Source organism: Sminthopsis crassicaudata, chromosome 4 (assembly GCF_048593235.1).
Source record: "Sminthopsis crassicaudata isolate SCR6 chromosome 4, ASM4859323v1, whole genome shotgun sequence".
Taxonomy (NCBI): Eukaryota; Metazoa; Chordata; class Mammalia; order Dasyuromorphia; family Dasyuridae; genus Sminthopsis; species Sminthopsis crassicaudata.
In genome coordinates this window covers 433,690,247-433,712,952 of record NC_133620.1, presented here as the reverse complement: position 1 = coordinate 433,712,952, position 22,706 = coordinate 433,690,247, and the positions used below count along the sequence as shown (strand labels likewise).

At 32.6% G+C, this 22,706-nt stretch overlaps 1 protein-coding gene across 2 annotated transcripts in view; it reads right to left on the bottom strand.

Moving 5' to 3' along the window:
- SYCP1 (synaptonemal complex protein 1) overlaps positions 1–22,706 on the bottom strand; it is a 94,077-nt gene that overhangs the window by 28,969 nt on the left and 42,402 nt on the right. For both annotated transcript variants that reach the window (XM_074263153.1, XM_074263152.1), the window contains exons 16-20: positions 21,835–21,896; positions 19,831–19,935; positions 18,591–18,695; positions 15,519–15,622; positions 2,075–2,192 (exon numbers count right to left, since the gene is read on the bottom strand). In XM_074263153.1, coding sequence (XP_074119254.1) covers positions 2,075–2,192; positions 15,519–15,622; positions 18,591–18,695; positions 19,831–19,935; positions 21,835–21,896 — 494 coding nt within the window. The remainder of the gene's footprint in view (positions 1–2,074; positions 2,193–15,518; positions 15,623–18,590; positions 18,696–19,830; positions 19,936–21,834; positions 21,897–22,706) is intronic.

Below are 22,706 nucleotides of genomic sequence, written 5' to 3'. Positions count from 1 at the left end.
GAATAGTCAAGAAAATAATACAAGGCTGGAAAGGTTGAGTGCCCCCATACTTTAAAAAATCCTTAACACCCAAGAACAAAACTAAACCTTATTGTGTAGACCTCCTAAAGGCTTTAAGCAGAGGTATAGAATGACCCCATTTACATATAAGAAAAATGATTGTCATAATGATTTGAAGGATAGTTTGAAGGAGGGAGAAACTAGAAACATGAAAAACTGTTGAAAGGCAATTACAACAGTCCAAGTGGTTGATAATGAGGGCTTAAACTAGAATTGTTATAATAGAAATGATCAGGTAGGTATGAATACAAGAGATAATCTGGAAGTGAAATAGCATGACTCAATAATTAAATATTAATTCAATAAGCATTCATCAAGTGTCTGCTATGTACCAGACATTATGCTAATACACCAAGAATATAAATAAGTTATCTATTCTAGAGTATCAAAAAACAGTCTCTGCCCTCAAAGAATTTACTTTTTTTTTTAAGAGAAACATGTAAACAGGTAAATAAATATAAAAGAATATTTTTAATGATTTCCATAGTAGAGGGCACTAAAAAATAGAGATAAACAGGATAGGTAGGTCTCATATAGGAGGTGGCATTTGAGCTGAGACATGAAGGAAGCTAGAAATTTTATATGTTGGAATTGAGGAGAGAAAGCATTGCACACCTGGTGGGCAGTTCATGCAATCCCTTAAATATAGGACACAGGATGTTACTCACTCCAAACATTAAACAGGCCAGTATCTCTAGACCTTATAGTATATGAAGAAAAGTAATATGTAATAAGCATGGAAACATAGGCTAGAGTCAGATCATTAAGGGTTTTTAATATCCTTCAAATGCATTCTTTGTGGTATCAAAATAAGAAGAGAAAAGAATCAAAAGTAACTTTAAAGTTATGAACAGGGGAAACAAGACTGAGTAGTGGTTCCATAAAAAAAGATGGAGCCAAGTTTTAAAGAAAAGTTTTAAGGAGAAAGAAAGTAAGCTTGATTTTGTATATACTGACTTTGAAATGCTTTAAGAAGGTTCTATAGGCATTTGAAAATGTGAATCATGAGTACAAGAGAAAGGTCAGGACCAGAGTTAGAGATTTAGGAATATTTGCATAGAAATAGAAGTTTAAAACAAGGGATTGAATGAGATTGTCAAAGAAAAAAAAAAAAAGACTAAGAATCTTGAGAAACACACAAATTAATGAGCAGAAATAGGCTGAAGAAACAAAGAAAAATGAGCAAATAGAAGAACAGGAAGAATATCAGGAGAGAATTCATGATCAAAATCAGACTTACCCTTTACACTCCTCTACATACTCTATCTAGTGATGCTAGTTTCTTATCTCCCAACACCCAGCACTTTCACTGGCTACCTCCTCAGGCTCAGAATACTCTTCTGCTTCATCTTTATTTCCTAGCTTGCCTGATTTCTTCAAGTCCCAGCTAAAATCTTACCTTCTACAGAAAGCCTTTCCCAATCACTTTTAAGTTCAATAGTGTTTTCTCTCTGCTGATTATTACCTTATATATCACTTATTTGTACATAGTTTTGCATGTCTTTCCCAATGTAGTCTGATCTCTTTAAGAAAAGGGTTTATCTTTTATCTTTATATCCTTAACATTTAGTGTATTTCACAAAATAGATATTTAGTAAATGTTTAGTAAATGTTGAGTGACTGACTTTGACAATTAGATCAGAAATGTAGCAGGGCATAATGGAGTGAGCAAGGAGCTTGGACTCAGCAAGTAATGAGCTTAATTCTTGCCTCTAACAAGAGGCAATCTCAGCTGTGAGATTCTGGGCACCTCGAGTAACTCTCTAAAACTTTTTATTAAGTTATAGATGGGTTTAAATCTGTTTCAGGGTTTGTCATGCTAATTAAACCATACATCTTTAATGTATTGATGTAAAATTTGATTGATATCTATAAACTTCACTCAAACTTTTTGCCCATTATTATTGCCAATCTAAAAAGAATAAAAGAATTTTAGAGGTAGGTGAGATCTCAGAGATAATCAACAAATTCCATCTTTCAAATTAGAAAAAGGTACTTATATTTATAAACTTACATTAATATCTTCTTGCAGTTTCTTAGACTCTAGGGCTGAAGTCATTTTTTCTTGTGCCATTTGTTTGTTTTCTACTGAAAGCTTTTTTAAATTCTCAGTTAATTCAATACTTTTTAGCCTATTTAAACATAAAATGAATTAAATGTATTACGTTATTTTATTTTCTCACAATTTCATTCCTTCCTTTACCCAATTTAAAAAACCACAAAAGCAAGCTTTCTACCGTGTAATTTTTCACTCCATAGCCTATTTTACATTTAATTTTTTTTCTCCATTACATGTATTAATGTTTGTTTTTAAAATTTTTTTATTTCCAAATTCTCTCCTTTCCCTTACCCCTCAACAAGGCAATCAATTTGATAGAGATATTTAGATAGATAATACATTTGCATTCATACAAAACATTTCCATAATAGCCATGCTACAAAAGAAAACAGATGAAAAATAAGAATAATGAAGTTTGAAAAGTTATGTTTCACAACCAACAGGATGATTTCAGAGAGTCCTGGAGAGACTTAGACGAACTAATGCTAAGTGAAATGAACAGAACATGTATAATGATACATGGCAACAATAAGATTATATAATGATCAATTTTGATGGACATGACTCTTTTCAACAATGAGATGATTCAAATGAGATGAAGAGCTATTTACATACACCCAGAGAGAGGACTGTGGGAACTGAGTGCAGTTCACAACATAGCATTTTCACTCTTCTTATTGTTTGCTTGCATTTGATGTTGCTTCTCTTTTTTTCTTGTGCAGCACAATAACTGTATAAATACACATAATGGATTTAACATATTTCTACCATGTTTAACATATACTGGATTACTTGCCATCTAGGGGAGGATGTGGGGGAAGGGGAAGAAAATTGGAACACAGGGTTTTGCAAGGGTTAATGTTGAAGAATTGTCCATCCATCTATTTTGAAAAACAAAAAGCTTTAATAAAAAAAAAGAAAGAAAGAAAAAAAGTTATGTTTCAATCTACATTCAGACTCCATCAGTTGTTTTTGGTTTTGGCTTTTTTTTTTTTTTTTTTGATGGAAATAACATTTTTCACCATAAGTCCCTAAGAACTTTCTTGGATCACTGTGTTGCTGAGAATAGCTATGAGAATCATAGTTGATCAACATACATGTTAAGATGTCCAGTGTTGTCCTAGTTCTGCTCGTTTCACTTTGCCTCAGGTTTCTTCTCAGGATTTTCTTTCTTTCTTTTTTTTCTGAGGCAATTGGAGTTAAGTGACTTGCCCATGGTCACACAGATAGTTAAGTGTTAAATATCTGAGACAACATTTGAACTGGGGTCCTCCTGACTTCAGGGCTGGAAACTACCCCATTTTCAGGATTTTCTGAAAACAACTTCCTTTCATCATTTCTTAGAGCACAATAGTATTCTATCATAATGATATAACGCAATTTATTCAGCCATTCCCCTGATGATGGGCATCTCCTCAATTTCCAATTATTTGGTACCACAAAAAGAGCACTATAAATGTTTTTTTTTACATATAGGTCCTTGTTAAGTGCCAGAACTCTGAACTTAAAACAAGAATTCTTACAAGGTGTTAATTCAGTGAAATTGAAGAGACAATGAGTATCTAATTTATTTTAATGATTAATAGTTCTCTAAGTTCAGTATGATTGATTTAATCTTACAACAAATAATGGTTTCCTAGTGATATAATGATTGCTTTATACTCAGCGTAGAGCATATAAGCTAAAAGCCTTAGCCAGGTTCATTCAGAGAAAGCTAGAAAAGACAAGCAGACAGGAGGCTGAAGCACAAGCCCTTGAACTCAGAATCGTTCATTCCATCTCACACCACTTTGATGGCATATTATCCTCCTTCATTTTCTCCACAGAAACCAAGACTCTGGAAGGCCTCTAAGAATGCTAGCTGAAGTCCCAGGCAAGGAGATAGGACTTTGAAAGAGTCCTGGCTATTCTTGTGGTGATTACACTACTGAAAAGAAGGCTGCCCCAGAGACCACCAGGAAACTGAACAAAGAACTCATATTCAGAGTAGTCAATATTAGTCAATCTGATAGGTAAGAGGTGGTACCTCTAATCAATAATGATTTTGAGCATTTTTTCATATGACTATGGCTTGCTTTGATTTCTTCTGGAAACTACCTGTTCATATCCTTTGACCATTTATCAATTGAGAAATGAGTCTTATTCTTACAAATATGACTCAGCTATATATTTGAAATACCTTTATCAGAGAAACTCTGTAAAAACAAATTTCCCAGTTTCCTGCTTTTCCTTTTAATCTTGGCTGCACTGATTTTGTTTGATGTTTCTTTAATTTCACAAAATCAAAATTATGCATAGTGCTCTGTCTTTTATTTGACCATAAATTCTTCTCTTATCCATATATCTAGTAGGTAAAATATTCCATGTTCCCATAATCTGCTTATATTACTTTTTATGTCTACATCATGTAGTGATTTTGACCTCATATTGATATATAGTGTGAGAAGTTGATCCATATCTAGTTTCTGTCAAACTGATTTCCAATTTTCTCAGAATTTTTTGTCAAATAATGATTTGTTATGTAAAAAGATTGGATCTTTGGGTTTGTCAAAAACTAAATACTATGGTTATTTACTATTCTGTTTTGTGTACCTAATCTATTTTATTGATCCATCACTCTTATTTCTTAGCAATTACCAGATTGTTTTAATAATTACTATTCTATAACCCAATCTGAGATCTTGTACTGCTGGGTACCTTTACTTTTTTTTTTTTCATTTATTCTCTTGATATTCTTGACCTTTTTTCCCTCCATATACATTTTATTATTTTTATAGCTCTTTAAAATAAAAATTTTGGTGGCTTGATTGATATGACACTGGATAAGTCAATCAATTTTTATTATATTGCCTTAGCCTAATAACAAGTACTTAATATTTCTCCATTTGTTTAGATCCAACTTTATTTGTATGATAAGTATTTTGTAGGGGCAGCTAGGTGGAGCAATGTGTAGAGCACCAGCCCTGAAGTCAGGAGGACCAGAGTTCAAATCTGCTCTCAAACATTTAACACTATCCTCACCATTTTTATACATTACCAACACAATCCAACAGCAAGAGATTCAAAGAGAAATTCCATTCAAAATAACGGTCGATAGTATAAAATATTTGGGAATATATCTACCAAAGGAGAGTTAGGAATTATATGAGCAAAATTACAAAACACTTGCCACAAAAATAAAGTCAGATTTAAATAATTGGAAAGACATTCAGTGCTCTTGGATAGGCCGAGCGAATATAATTAAGATGACAATACTCCCTAAACTAATCTATTTATTTAGTGCTATACCAATCAGACTTACAAGAAACTATTTTAATAACCTAGAAAAAATAACAACAGAATTCATATGGAACAACAAAAGGTCGAGAATTTCAAGGGAAGTAATGAAAAAAAAATTAAGTGAAGGTGGTCTATCTGTACCTGATCTAGAACTGTATTATAAAGCAACAGTCACCAAAACCATTTGGTATTGGCTAAGAAATAGACTAGTTGATCAGTGGCATAGGTTAGGTTCACAGGGCAAGATTGTGAATAAAAATAGCAATCTAGTGTTTGACAAACCCAAAGATCCCAAATTTTGGGATAAGAATTCATTATTTGACAAAAACTGCTGGGAAAACTGGAAATTAGTATGGCAGAAACTAGGCATGGACTCACATTTAACATCACATACTAAGATTAGATCAAAATGGGTCCAAGATTTAGGCATAAAGAACGAAATCATAAATAAATTGGAGGAACAGGAGATGGTTTACCTCTCAGACTTGTGGAGGAGGAAGGAGTTTGTGTCCAAGGGAGAACTAGAGACCATTATTGATCACAAAATAGAACATTTTGATTACACCAAATTAAAAAGTTTCTGCACAAACAAAACTAATGCAAACAAGATTAGAAGGGAAGTAACAAATTGGGAAAACATTTTTACAGTTAAAGGTTCTGATAAAGGCCTCATCTCCAAAATATACAGAGAATTGACTTTAATTTATAAGAAATCAAGCCATTCTCCAATTGATAAATGGTCAAAGGATATGAACAGACAATTTTCAGATGATGAAATTAAAACTATTTCCACTCATATGAAAGAGTGTTCCAAATCACTATTGATCAGAGAAATGCAAATTAAGACAACTCTGAGATATCATTACACACCTGTCAGATTGGCTAAGATGACAGGAACAACTAACGATGAATGTTGGAGGGGATGTGGGAAAACTGATATACTGATGCACTGGTGGTGGGGTTGTGAAAGAATCCAACCATTCTGGAGAGCAATCTGGAATTATGCCCAAAAAGTTATCAAAATGTGCATACCCTTTGACCCAGCCATACTACTACTGGGCTTATATCCCAAGGAAATACTAAAGAAGGGAAAGGGACCTGTATGTGCCAAAATGTTTGTGGCAGCCCTTTTCATAGGGGCTAGAAACTGAAAGATGAATGGATGTCCATCAATTGGAGAATGGTTGGGTAAATTATGGTATATGAATGTTATGGAATATTATTGTTCTATAAGAAATGACCAACAGGAGAAATACAGAGAGGCTTGGAGAGACTTACATCAACTGATGCTAAGTGAAATGAGCAGAACCAGAAGATCATTATACACTTCAACAATGATACTGTACGAGGATGTATTCTGATGGAAGTGGACATCTTCAACATAGAGAAGAGCTAATCCAATTCCAATTGATCAATGATGGACAGAATCAGCTACACCCAGAAAAGGAACACTGGGAAATGAGTGTAAACTGTTATTTCTACCTTCTGAATCCAATTCTTCCTGTGCAACAAGAAATTCGGTTCTACACATATATATTGTATCTAGAATATATTGTAATATATTTAACATGTATAAGACTGCCTGCCATCTGGGGGAGGGGGTTGGGGGAGGAAGGGAAAAAATCTGAACAGAAGTAAGTGCAAGAGATAATGTTATAAAAAATTACCCATGCATATGTACTATCAAACAAAAAGTTATAATTATAAAATAAAATAAAAATTAAATTAAAAAAAAAATTTAACACTTCCTAGCTGTGTGACCTTGGGCAAGTCACTTAACCCCAATAGCCTCAGCAAAAAAAAACAAAAATATATATATTTTGTAATTATAGTTCCTGAATTTTTGTTGGTAGGAAGACTGCTAATATTTTATACTCTCTATAGTTAATTATTTTAAATGGAATTTCTCTCTCTTCCTGACGGACTTTGTTGATAATATAGAGAAATGCTAATGAATTATATGAGTTTATTTTATATTCTGAAACTGTTGAAGTTATTTATTATTTCACTTAGTTTTTTAGGTGATTCTCTAGAATTCTCTAAGTACATTACCATATTATCTCCAAAGAGTAATAGTTTTATTTCCTCATTGCCCATTCCAATTCTTTCAATTTCTTTTTCTTCTCTTATTGCTATTGCTAGCATTTCCTTGCTTTACACCCTTGTTCTTATTGGAAATATTAATAGAATGTTTTAACAGTCCTGAACTGAAAGGCTTGAAAAGAGCAATGGTAAAGTTATAAACTACTTTTCAATATAATCGCTTCAAATTTTTTTCACTATCTTCAAGCCAATAACTCTTATCCACTGCCCCTCATTTTTAGTAGACAACTTTGCCAGCTACTTAATAGAAAAATAGAGTCCATTCAAAGATATAAGATCTCTCAACTCTCTTCCCACACCTTTCAAAGCCATATATCATATATATTATATCAATATCATATATATTATATCTAACACTAAGGTTTTCAGAATGATTACATTATACAAAAACTCATCACAAAAACTTTATGATGTAGAGATACTACAAATATTATCCTCAATTACAGAAGCAGAAACTGATGTTCAAAGGTGTTAACTTGCCCATCATCATATAACCTTCTGTTATTTTTTTTTAACACTTCTTTCTTGCCAGGCATAATCTCTCCCAACTGTGTCCATGATCCCATCCCATCACACTTCTTTTCCTTTCATCTGTCAGTCTCTCTTATGAATGCTCAATCTTTCTCTCTCCTGGCTCCTATTTTTTGGCCTTACACATCTGCCCATCCTAAAAGAATTTTCTTTCCTTGCTCTACAAACTACCTAGATTTTCACCTTATCTGTTTCAACCTTTTCATTGTTAAGCATCTAGAAATAATAGTTTACATTGAGTACAAATTTTATACAACTTAGAAAACTCTGTACCTCAAATTCAATGAGGTTGTTTGGGGACTGTAGATACCTCATAGTCTAATACTCAATCTAATAAATATTCTGTTTTGCCAGACCATAAAAAGGCACATATATCTAATAATAAAATAATTTAATTAAGATATAAAAGAAAAGAAAATAACAAGAAATGAATAAGTCTTTCTCTGATCCTATGTACAAATGAGTGCTTAGTCAAGGAGATTTTATGAGAGCAGAAAACTGGGATAGAGTCACTTGTGGCCCTGATGTCCTCTCAATACACTATCAGCCAGCATTGACATTTACTAATTTCTCAAAGAAGAAGAATGAGAGAAATAGCTTGGTTTATGTTAGGATTCTTACAAGGTGCTAAGTCACTGAAATTGATAGAAGACAATAATTATCTAATTTAGAATGATTCAGTATGATTAATCTGATCCTACAAAGAGATGTTATGGGCCAGAACTTGAAATAAGGTACTAAGTAGAATTGAGGAGACATGGTTAAATCTAGTTTAGCATTGATTTAATCCTACAACAAATAATGGTTTCCTCATGATATAATGATTGGTGTATACTTAGTGTGGAACATATAAGCAAGAAGCTCTCAGGGCCAGGGCCAAGTCCCCTTCCAGGAAATTCACAAATAGGATTGACTTCCAGGAGATTCACAAGCCCATCCACAAGCCCACTCTCTGGGAGGAAGAGTCAAGGAAGAATCAAGATTCATTCCCATTTCCACCTTTGTGCTGGCTAGAGCCATTGGGAAGACGAAGCTGGCGGAGACAAAGGACTAGCAGCAAGAGCTCTCGAAGACCAAGGAGAGAGAGGAAGGCCTCCAGAAAACTAGCTGAGCCCCAAGTGAAGGAGATAAAATTTTGGAAAAGACAATAAAGGATTTGGACTTTAACTCCTGGCTGCATTTGGGATTACTGAACTGAACTGAAACCAAGGCTGCCTCCAGAAGCTCCCTAAGAAACCTGTACCCAGAGAACAATTACAATTTAGAGAAGAGAACATTACAGGTTTAGCTCTAGAACCATAAGAATTCTGCCCAGATTCCTCTTCATTCCTACTTATTCCACAGCTCTGACAATCTCTCTTTTTTAACTTTTGTCTCTAAATTCAATTCTGTACTCATAGCTTTTCTTAAATGTTCTGGATTTCCCCAAGCAAATACCAGTTACTTTTTCTTTCTCTTCTTCCCTTTCCAAGTCTCCCTCCATGGTGCAATGGGGAAAACAAACCAAAACAAAACACTGAATTTGGAATTATAGGATCTGAATATGAATCCCAATTCTCCCACCTCTCTGAATCTGGTCAAGTCATTTAACCTCAGACTCAAATCTCTCATCTGTAAAATAATAACTGTAATATTCTTTCTAAACGGTAATCTTCTCTGTTGAGGTTTTCTTGGGGTCTCTGGAGGCAGCCTTCGTTTCAGTTCAGTAATCACCACAGTGCAGCCAGGTGTTAAAATCCAAAACCTTTATTGTCTCCTTGTCTCCTTCACTTAGGGATGGGCTAGTTGTTCTGGAGGCCTATCTCTCTCCTTGGTTCCAAGAGCTTGAACTCCCACCTGCCTTCTCTGGCTTTAGAATCTCCCTGACTGAATCCTGGCTGAGGCTCTGAGAGCTTCTAGTACACTTGTCTTTCTGGCCCTAAGAGCTTCTTGCTTATATGCCCCACACTGAGTATACACCAATCATTATATCACTAGGAAACCATTATTTGTTGTAGGATTAAATCAATGCTAAACTACATTTAATCACTGTCTCCTCAATTCCACTTAGTACCTTGTTTCAAGTTCTGGCCCATTAACACCTCCTTGAAGGATTAAATCAATCATATTGAACCATGCTAAATTAGACAACTATTGTCTCTATCGATTCCACTGTCTTAGTATCTTGTAAGAATCCTTTGTTTCAAGTTCAGAGTTCTGGCCCATAACAAACAATAGATAACATTTATACAATGCTTATTACTGTTGAGTAATTTGCTAATCACTTTACAATTATTATTTCATTTGATCCTCACAACAAACCAGGGATATAGGTGCTATTGTTATCCCTATAAGCAAACTAAGACAAAGAGAGTTAAGTGACTTGTCCAGGTAAAACAGGTAGTAAGTATCTGATGTGATTTCAAATCAGGATTTCATGACAAGTCTAATAGAAGGATAGTACAATGAATGTAGTTAGGAAGACCTGAGTTCAAATAGAGCCTCATTTAATAAGTATAACTCTAACCAAGTCACTTAATTTCTCTCTTAGATAATTGCTTCTAAATAAATATTGAATGAAGGAGTTTTATAATATTCTAATACCAATGTTTTAAATATTCAAACAAGTAAAAGTTATTTAAAAACTTGTATGGAATATGATTGTTCTATTAAAAAATGATCAGCAAGATGATTTCAGAGAGACTTACATGAACTGATGCTAAGTGAAGTGAGCAGATCTTGTACATGGCAACAAGATTATATGATGATCAATTCTTATGGACATGGCTCTCTTCAACAGTGAAATGATTCGGGGCAGTTCCAATGGTGTTATGATGAAGAGAGCCATATGTACCCAGAAAGAGGACTGTAGGAAGTGAGTGTGGATCACAACATAATATTTTAACTCTTTATGTTGTTTGCTTACATTTGTTTTCTTTCTCATTTTTTTCCCTTTTTGACTTGATTTTTCTTGTGCAGCACAGCAATTGTGGAAATATATATAGAAGAAGTGTACATGTTTAACATATATTGGATTACTTGCCATCTAGGGGAGGAGGTGGGGGGGAGAGAGGGAAAAAATTGGGAACACAAGATTTTAAAAGGGTGAATGTTGAAAATTATCCATGAACATATTTTGAAAACAAAAAGTTTTAATTAAAAAAAGATTATCCATGTGCATATGTATATGTATACATATATATGCATATATATCCATATATATATATATGCATATATATATATATTGCTAAGGCAATTGGGGTTAAGTGACTTGCCCAGAACTACACAGGTAGGAAGTGTTAAGTGTCTGAGACCTGATTTGAACTCAGGTCCTGACTTCAAGGCTGGTGCTCTATCCACTGCAACATCTAGCTGTCCCCATGCATATGTTTTGAAAATAAAAAGCTTAAAAAAAAACCTTCCTTATCCTATAAAGAAAAACTCTTGTAAACAGATCATACAATTGTACCTTATTTTTAAAATATAATATTTTCCCTCTATTACATGCATTTTCTTTAAGTTTTGAGTTCCAAATTCTATCCTCTCCTTTATTCCTATCTCTCCCTCTGAGATGGCAATCAATCAGATATAGATTATGCATGTGCAATCAGGTGGAATCATGTGAAATATTTCTATATTAGTCATTTTGTACAAGAATACGTTAGTAAAATTTTAGGAAGGAAGGAAGGAAAAGGGAAAAAGGAAAGGAGGGAAGGAAGGGAGGGAGGGAGGGAAGGAGAGGTAAAATAGGATTTTGATAATACCAGTTCTTTCTTTGGAAGCAGATTTTGTTCTTTTGTTCTTTGTCTTGGAATAGCTAAGTCATGCACAATTCATTGAACAATATTGCTGTTATAACGTATAACATTCTCTGGTTCTGTTTATTTCACTTTGCATAAGTTCATATAATTCTTTCCAGTTTCATCCTGCTTGCTATTTCTTATAGCCCAATAACATTTCAACACAATCACATATACAACCCACAATTGATGGGTATTCCTTTGATTTTCAATTCTTAGTCATCACAAAAAGAGCTGCTATAAATATAATTGTACTTTAAAACAAAAGAGAACAATACTAATTTTTCTTTTCTGGATAGTTGCAAACAAGTTCTCCAAGACCAAGAGTCCCAGAGTTGGAAAAAAAAATCTCCAGTGGATCCTTGCAAATGGAAAGGGATCATATACTATTCCAATTGAGTCTTCACAGTACAGCATTCATTCTGGGGCTATTCCTCCAAGTACTACTTACAGTGATAGATCAGGTCTCTACATGCAGATAAGTGTTTTTCTTCAGTATTCTAGGAATATTCTATAGTGGTTAGATTTTCTAATACTGCTACTTATGAGCCTTCATGAGTAAGACTGCATTAACAATCACTCAACTCACTCACTCAATGTTAAATATTTGCTACATATGTAGTAAACACTAGGAATATCAAAATAACAAAAACAAATAGGAAATAGTTCCTATCTTCAAGAATCATATATTTTAATGAGGGGGAATCAATATTTCAATAATCTTTTGGAAAGGGTATTTACTAAAAAAAAAAAAGTATTACATGGGGGCATCTAGATGGTGAAGTGGATAGAGCACTAATCCTGAAGTCAGGAGGATCTGAGTTCAAATCTGACCACAGACACTTAACACTTCTTAGCTGTGTGACCCTGGGCAAGTCACTTAAACCCAATTTAACCCCAATTGCCTCAGCCAAAAAAAAAAAAAAGTATAACATAAACAGGTCTTAAAAACCATTACTCCCAAAACAGGGACACACTTCCTCCTACATATGTAAGATCCCTGGTTTAAAGTGGGCTCAGGTTTAGAATGCAACAATAATGAAGCACACATGGAGAAAACACACAAACTTACAACTCTCGATTACTAGAATTTCTTTTTTCCTTTTGTGAAGTCCTCATGAAGTTGTACTTAGTTATAATTCTCTACTGGACTCCAAGGATTGGTGCCTTTCTAAAGTCCATAGCGAAGATACTTCTTTTCACTCACTGAAGCTATTACTGTCCTTAAACGACTGTCTTTCTACATGTGACTACAGGCACACTTCCTCTTATCAGTCACAGTTTTGGCTCTATTGGCCACCGTTATCTCTTCCAATAACTCTTGGGATCTCTTATGTCTCTGATGAATTTCCCAAGCTTACATAGTCATTCTCTCCTCCTTCCCAATTTCCTCTCAAAGTCTTAACTATAGACTTATTCTCTACAACACTGGCATGCTCCTAGAATATATAGCATTCCTAAATGGCTTTGCTGTTTTATACATAGGTCCAGAAGTAAATAATAGTTTCTTTTCAGCAAATCAAAAATATTTCTTGTGTGACTTTATCCAGTGATCAAAACACTTTATTTCTCTAACACTGATTTAAGAATTTGTTTGGAATTAATGTATACTTTTTTTTTCAAGTGAGTTATCTGAAATTTCTATGATTACATTAATTGGTATGGGAATACAAATCCCACTCTTTAAACTATCATTTATTCTGATTGTATATTTTGGTCATTAATTGGGAAATGACCCATATTTTTATAGATTTGACAAAGTTCTTTATATATTTGAGACATGAGATCTTTATCTAAGAAATTGTAAAATTTTTCCTCAGGGTTCTTCTTTCCTTCTAATCTTGGTTACATTTGCTTTATTTGAATAAAAAAATTATTTTGAATTTTAATAAAAATAATAAAAATTATTCATTTTATACTTATCTTTGTTTATCTCTTGCTTATTCATAAGTCTAAAAACTAACAAATAATAAGTTCCATGTTCTTATAATTTTTTGTACTCTTTCTATATATATCTAAGTCATGTATTCATTTTGACATGTATTCTTGGTAAACTATATAAGGTAGTGTATGCCCAATTTCTGCCATACTGCTTTTCAGTTTTCCCAACAATTTTTTACCAAATAATTCTTAAATAATTCCAATATCTTAAATCTTTACACTTGTCACACAAAAGTTCATCCCATTCATATTCAAATTTATAATTGCTATTTGTGAATTTCCCTTTATCTTATTCTTACTATTTTCCTTCTCAGCCCCTTTTTACCCTGTCTCGGTTAACCTATCTTTTCTTCTTACCTTCCTATTCCTTATTTTCTCTCTAATCTTGAAATCTATACACCCTTCTAAAAGTCCATTCAATGTCCTCACCCTCATTCCCCAGTTTTTATCACTTCTTTATGACTTCAGAAGACTTCTACACCTTTCTGGATGAACAGGTTCCTTCTTAAACCTAAATGAGTGTAAGATACATTTATCATCCCTCTATACCACCTACTTCCTCTGTTGTTCTTTTTATGTCTGATTTTTGTAACTGCTCCTTTTTACTTCTTCCTACTCAATTTTGTTTTTTAGAATCACTTCATCATACACAACTCAGCCACAACCTTTCTTCTAAACTAGCAAACACTATTCCCTTTCGAACTTTTGCTATTAAAAGCAAACTGGATTGCTCACTATTCCCTTTTCAACCTGTTCTTTTTTACTTCTGTGCCTTTTGTTCATATTATTTCTCCTACTGTCTAGAATGTATCCTCTCCCCTTTCTTAGCTCTAACATTCATCTGCTAAAATTCTTCCTTTCTTTTAAGTCAAGGGCCACCTTCTCCATGAATTTCTCCCTTAGTCCTCTTGGTTGTAAGTGATATCTCCTTCCTCACATTGTGCATTTACAGACCTCTCCTTTGGTATTATTTTCTAGTTTATATTTAAATATTTGGTGTGCATATATTCCCATTCTAGCTTGTAAACTGTATAGAGCAAAGGACTAGGTAAGATTTCTTCTTTGTATTCTCAGTACTTAGCATAGTATCCTACTCATATTAGGAGTTAAATACATTACTTTTTTCTAAATAGCACTAAATTAATCTGAATTGAAAACCTTTTTGTTGAAATGTAAAAAGAATAATTATTAACTGTCATTCACATCTTTTCAGTTGTTCTTATATCAAGGTTGTGAAGCTCAATATAAAAAGTTTATTAGTGTTAGGAGAAGCAGACTGGTTTACATGTAGTAGATTAGCTGTGAATTTAAGGTCATCTATCTCCTATACTTGTAAGAATTATCTTTAAGAATACTATTCTTGTAACATAAGACAACAGTCATGTGTGACTGGGTTATTCCATTATTTAAGAAGCAAAATAGATAGATAGATATTCACCTAATTATTCATGTAAGTTTATCCAGGTTGAAGTTTATGAGAAATATTAGAGAATAGTAAAAATATGTCCTTGGAATCATTCAAGGCATGTGTAGAACCCATTCTGGCTAAGTGACCCTAGGCAAGTCATTTTATTCTCTCAGTGCCCCAGATTAAGATGGTATGTGGTATGCTAATATGGTAAGAGCAAGTACTCATCTGCATTCATAGAGTGTCTTTATCCAAAATTCCTATTGAACAAAAATCACAGATCCCATCTTTCCAAGATGGTTTTAAACAAAACTTTAGGAAAAAATGCATGTGGTTTATCTATATATAAAAAACATACCTCTCTTGTTCAAGCTCAGTTTTAAGTTCTGCAACCTGTTGTAAGTAATTTTGTTCATTTGTAGCAGTTTCATTTAATTTTACTTTCAAGTCATGTACTTCTTTCTAAAAAAGAAAAATATATATAAACATATGGCATCTGGTTTAAAAATGATTTTATTTTATTTTAAAAATCATTTTTAAAAATGATTACAAAAGTAGCACTACAATGCAACTCATCTGATTAATTAATTTCAGTTCTTCAAAGATCTGTATCTTCAGAGTGGTTATTTCTCCTCCAATGATGCACATCACAACATCTCCATGACTCAGCACATGGTGTATTATAAGTTGTGACAGAAAAACTAAATTGACTTTCAGACAGTCTGATAATGAGCTTATCTAAAAATGATTTGGGTTTTTTTTGAGGGTGTGCCCATAATAGCCATGCTCATTTCTCTCCTTACTCTGGACTTTTATACGGACTCTTGCCATATCCTCATCTCAAATTTTCAGCTCCCTTTATGTGTTATTTTTCCCTTTAAATTCCTTGAGGGTAAGGACTTTTTTCTTGTGTCTATTTTTGTATTGTTAGTACTTAATAAGGTGCCTGGCATATAGCAAAAATTTAATAAAAGCTTTGTCTTTCAATTTAGGCTGATCTTCACTACACACACATACACACACACGCCACACACACACACACACACACACACACACACACACACACACACACAATTCAGCACTAAGCTATGTTCAAATACCTTCCAGCTTCCCACCATCTCCTAGAATTTATGCAACTAGAACAATATAAAAAAATACATATTATACAGAAACTCTATTCCATAAAATAGTATCAAAATAGTTTATGTATATTGTACAAATGTCATATGAGATTTTATAACTACTTTGAAGTTCATACAGATAAAACATTGGGATTTTTAAATAACAAGCTTTGAAGATTATATTTATGGAATAGTACTTTCATTGAACTGAGATGTTTTCATTAAAAGTAGTCCATAGGGGGGCAGCTAGGTGGCGCAGTGGATAGAGCACCAGCCCTGAATTCAGGAGGACCCGAGTTCAAATCTGATCTCAGACACTTAATACTTCCTAACTGTGTGACCCTGGGCAAGTCACTTAACCCCAGCCGGGGGGGGGTGGGGGGGAGAAAGTCCATTACATGGCTCTCTTCAACAATGAGATGAACCAAATCAGTTCCATTTGTTCAATAATGAATAGAACCAACTACAGCCCACTAAAGAACTCTGGGAAATGAGTGTGAACCACTACATAGCATTTCCAATCCCTCTGTTTTTATCCACTTGCATTTTTTATTTCCTTCTTAGGTTAATTTTACATAATTTCAAAGTCCAATTATTCTTGTGCAGCAAAATAACTGTATGGATATGTATACATATATTGTATTTAACATATTCTTTAACATATTTAACATGTATTGGTTTACCTGCCCTCTGGGGAACGGGGTGAGGGGAAGGAGGGGAAAAATTGGAACAGAAGGTTTGGCAAGGGTCAATGCTAAAAAATTATCCATGCATATGTCTTGTAAATAAAAAGCTACAATAAAAAAATAGTAGTTCACTAATAAAATTGCAATCTCATTCTTCCTGTTTCCTCCTAATATTTTCATCAATGTATTGAATATTTTCATAAAGATTTTCATAGAAAATAAGTAGTTTCATGGGCCAATCACTGATGGTATTTTTTCAGTCACTTTTTAAAAAAGTAAAAATACCACCTGTAATATTTCCTATTCCTTTAGAATTTCCTATCTTCTTTTTCTTTTTAGGCTATCTCTATCTATCTATCTATCTTAAATTTATTCTGTCTCTAGTATAGATTTTTTCTACATATATTTAGTCAGAACAGTCCATTCACCCTAATTTCAACTTTTTAAATGGCATTGTCATTTCCCTATAACGTATACCAAGTATTGATATAATGTCCAAATGTGGTGGCTCCATTAGCATTACCCATCTCACTCCCAACAGATCACTACAAAAATATTTGTTTCATTATGCTTTGAATTTGTTCTCTTTCTACTTTCAGCTACAAATATTCCTCAGCTGATTAGGGTTAGTTGAATCTCATAACAACACAATTGACTAAATGATGCAGAAATTAATAAGAATTCACTACACTTACTGTTTGCTGTAGTAATCAGATAAAAATTTATTTTGCATAGTAAAAATGACTAAAAAGATTTTCTTCCCCCCCAATAAAAAAGCTTTCATGAATATATTAAAGTCATTCAGGTTTTCTTGAACTGTAAAAACAGTTAAAAATTTACTGTTAATATCAAGTGAAGCATAAAATACGAAGATATGCTTGCCAAATTTATGTCACTGTGGCGAGTATCCTCTGCACAAAGTTTCAAGTAGAAGAGACATTCCCTATAGATTGTTATGCTCATTTGTGAGTGACAGTATCCTGATTATATCCATTCCTGGAGCACTGAAAAATTTTCTTAATGAGATTCAAAATAATTCAAAACATTTTGACCTAACTATCCAATTGGGAAAAAAAAACTGAATAAAAGACATCTATTGTTGAAACCAGCATAAGTGGACAAACTAAAGGATTTATCCAACAAAATATGTAATCTTGGACAGGCACTAAGGATGAATAATGTATTGGGCCCACAGCTGAACAGAAGGAAGAGAGTAGACTAGATTGCAATTGGGAAATCATGTATGCTTTTAGTGATCCAAAGTCTCTCCTTAAAATAAAGGCCCATTTTGTTTATATCAATAGTCTTTCAGTGATACTATGTGACTATGGATCATAGGACACCACAGTCTCTAAAGAATTAAAGTGATAGGTCACCCAAATGACAACAAAAAGGAATATAGTGAACATGACTGGGTTGTAACATATTACCAATTAGAATTGCTTAGGATAAGTGAAATAAAGGATGTTATTAGAGAGCTATAGGACTAGAAATACAGGTGGACTAGTTATATAGCAAAAGAGATAGCTAATAAGACTATTTAAAATGTCTATAAATATTAAGATCATTTTAAGAAACATCCATAGTAACAAAAATAGAAACAAAATAAATAGTTACACGAACCTGTCTGATTTGAAGAATCCCATTTAGTTCTATTTCTGTTGCCTGCAGTTTTTCAGTAATCATCTCTAAATGTTTCTTTTCATTTAAAAGTCTTTCATTTTCCTCCTAATAAAGAATATAAAGGAACCATGAATTCCAAAGTACAAATATTCAAAATAATGAAATCTACAAATAAAAGTTGTGAACAGAATCATTTCAATAAAAATTTTTCTCTTTGGCTAGAACTACAAATGCATTTTTATTCAAGAAATGAAGAAATAAATACAAAGGAACTGTGATATAATTAAAATAACCTTGTAGAGGGAATCAAGAGAACCTAAGTTTTAGGTGTAGCTATATTACTAACTAGCTTTGTGGACAAAGGAAATTTTTTTCTTCTAGAAAAAAAAAAGCTTTCATGAATATATTAAAGTCATTCAGGTTTTCTTGAACTGTAAAAACAGTTAAACATTTACTTTAATATCAAGTGAAGCATAAAACACGAAGATATGCTTGCCAAATTTATGTCACTGTGGCGAGTATCCTCTGCACAAAGTTTCAAGTAGAAGAGACATTCCCTATAAATTGTTATTATGCTCATTTGTGAGTGACAGTATCCTGATTACATCCATTCCTGGAGCACTGAAAAATTTTCTTAATGAGATTCAAAATAATTCAAAACATTTTGACCTAACTATCCAATTGGGAAAAAAAAACTGAATAAAAGACATCTATTGTTGAAACCAGCATAAGTGGACAAACTAAAGGATTTATCCAACAAAATATGTAATCTTGGACAGGCACTAAGGATGAATAATGTATTGGGCCCACAGCTGAACAGAAGGAAGAGAGTAGACTAGATTGCAATTGGGAAATCATGTATGCTTTTAGTGATCCAAAGTCTCTCCTTAAAATAAAGGCCCATTTCGTTTATATCAATAGTCTTTCAGTGATACTATGTGACTATGGATCATAGGACACCACAGTCTCTAAAGAATTAAAGTGATAGGTCACCCAAATGACAACAAAAAGGAATATAGTGAACATGACTGGGTTGTAACATATTACCAATTAGAATTGCTTAGGATAAGTGAAATAAAGGATGTAATTAGAGAGCTATAGGACTAGAAATACAGGTGGACTAGTTATATAGCAAAAGAGATAGCTAATAAGACTATTTAAAATGTCTATAAATATTAAGATCATTTTAAGAAACATCCATAGTAACAAAAATAGAAACAAAATAAATAGTTACACGAACCTGTCTGATTTGAAGAATCCCATTTAGTTCTATTTCTGTTGCCTGCAGTTTTTCAGTAATCATCTCTAAATGTTTCTTTTCATTTAAAAGTCTTTGATTTTCCTCCTAATAAAGAATATAAAGGAACCATGAATTCCAAAGTACAAATATTCAAAATAATGAAATCTACAAATAAAAGTTGTGAACAGAATCATTTCAATAAAAAATTTTTCTCTTTGGCTAGAACTACAAATGCATTTTTATTCAAGAAATGAAGAAATAAATACAAAGGAACTGTGATATAATTAAAAGCACCTTGTAGATGGAGTCAAGAGAACCTAAGTTTTAGGTGTAGCTATATTATTAACTAGCTTTGTGGACATAGGAAATTATTAAATTCTTTTCAGAACTTAATTTTCTTACATGCAAAATGAGTAGTTGAACAAAAAAAATTTTAAGATTCCTTCTAGATTAAAAACTTTATGATACCTTGAAGAGATTATTTCTAAGCTCCTTTATTTTTTGATAGATCTGATTCTTTGAAACCCTGTCAGTTATAAGGGCAAGTAAAATGAAAATCAGTTTGCAAGTATTAGGTTCATGTGTTACAAGGTCATATACATGAAAGGAAAGGAGAAAATCACATAATATAAGAAAATCTCATTTTAACAAAATCATTGCAATTTCTGATTCTGTATAACAAAAGATTCATGTTCATATTCACAATAAGTATATTTTGATGAATCAAGTTAAGAAAAACATTTTAACTCATACCTATACCAATTCTTGTTTATATAGGAATCCATCTGTGTAATAAAAATATTACTTTGCTATTTACTTTTTTGTGGTATATATTTTTATGCCAGTAACAAGTTTCAAAAAAGAATGTAGCTGTGATGTTCAGTGAGGGCAATAGTAAACAGAAAATTAAAGATCTGATTGTTCTCAGAGTGAAAATTATTTAAAAATCTGAACACACTATTACTTTATATGTACCCTGAAAATTAAAATCCACAAATATCATATCATTAAAAGTTCATTAAAATTGTATTGTACTTGCAAACTGAACTTATATATGAAATATAAATGACTTTCCTTAGTAAATACTCATATTACTAAAAGAACAAACATAACTTTCAAAGGAGTCTTATTTATAACCATAAAATGTCACGTTAACTTTAATATAAGATTATATAGTTTTAGGACTAGAAGAAGCTGTAAAGGGTATCTACTCCCATTCCCTCATGTAACAGATGGAGAAATTGAGGCCAAACAATATTAAAGGATCTGCCCAAGACAAGAATAAACTTAAATTTAGTTATTCTGATTCCATGGCCAGTATTCTTTCTATTGCAACACAGTAAAATTGTTGATAGGACACATGATAATAAGATGAGCAATGTGTGATTTTCTTCCTTTAAAAAATAAAGACATGGAAAGAAATTGTAATATATAAATATAATGAAATATTATATCCATTAAAAACTAATGCATTAAAGTACTATAGATAAACATGAGAAGACTTATATAAACTGACACAAAGCAAAATAAATGAAAGCAAGAAAACAATATACACAATGTGAGTGAAACAATAACAACAAAGACCCCAAAATGGAACATTGTGTAATTATATTCATCAAGCCTTTTCTTAAAGAAAAGAGGAGAAAATAAATTCTTCTTTCTTTGTATAAATGGGAAATATGGGAAAATAAAAAATAAATAAAGCATCAAATACACAATCAAACCTGGTTTGTTTTCATTACTTTTCCTGAAATATTTTCCCCCTCTCTTTTTCATTCTTTGTTATAAGAGATGGCTATAGGAAAGAGAAATGGAAGGGGCATCTTTGAAAAAGCAAAGCACTGTTTAATAAAAATCCAATGTAACATATGTTTTTGGAAGGGTAGGACCTAAAATAAGTATTATTAAATTTTAGAAGTCATTATAACATCCTGGACAAAATGAGCCTACTAACCATTGTCATACTACATTACATTATTAAGAGGAACAATAATATATATTTACCAAGATGCTTTTTAGTTCTTCAAGTTGCATTTCTTTGTCCTTTTTACATTGTTTCATGTCTTCTAAAATGAAAAGATAAATATGTTAAAAGAACTAAATGTATTATTGAGGTTTAAAGATTGAAAATTATGTGTGAAATGAATGAAAAAATGAAAAATAGAAGAAGTCAACCTCTCCTGTATGTGTGTGTGTGTGTGTATAAATTTGTTAACACATAATATGTATCTGGTCATTGTATTAGACACTGAAGACACCATAACTTAAGGGAAAACATTGATACATTCTTGGAGAAAAATAAATATAAATTCAAAGAATTTTTTGGTAGGGAAAACACTAGAAGCTAGGGTGATTAAGAAAGACTTCATATAGAGGTTATCACTTCAACTAGGCTTTTAAGGGAACTAGAAATTCTAAGAGATAGAGATGAGAGAAGTGAACTACAAGGATAGAGAATAGCATGATCAAAGGTACAGAGATGAGAGATATTATGTTGTGTGTGTAAGAACAACAAAAACGTCAGGCAATAAATAAGAAAAAAGCATTTTGAAAAGGGAATCACTAAGCAGAATTAAAGGACACTATGAAAAAAATTGATAACTGGGTAACATAATGTGGGCAGATAGCATAAATGTATAAGACCCAACTTCTTAAACTGTGTTTTGTGACCCTCTCAAATATACTTTCTTTTGTCTCCACAATTTTTAACTGTGGACAACATAAAATACTATCAAGACCCACAAAGGAACTATATGAACACAATCACAAAACAGCCTTCATGAAAATACAGATCTAAATAATTGGAGAAATATTGTTTGTGCATAGGCTACCTAAATTAATTTATATATTCAAGTGTCATACCAGTAAAATACCGA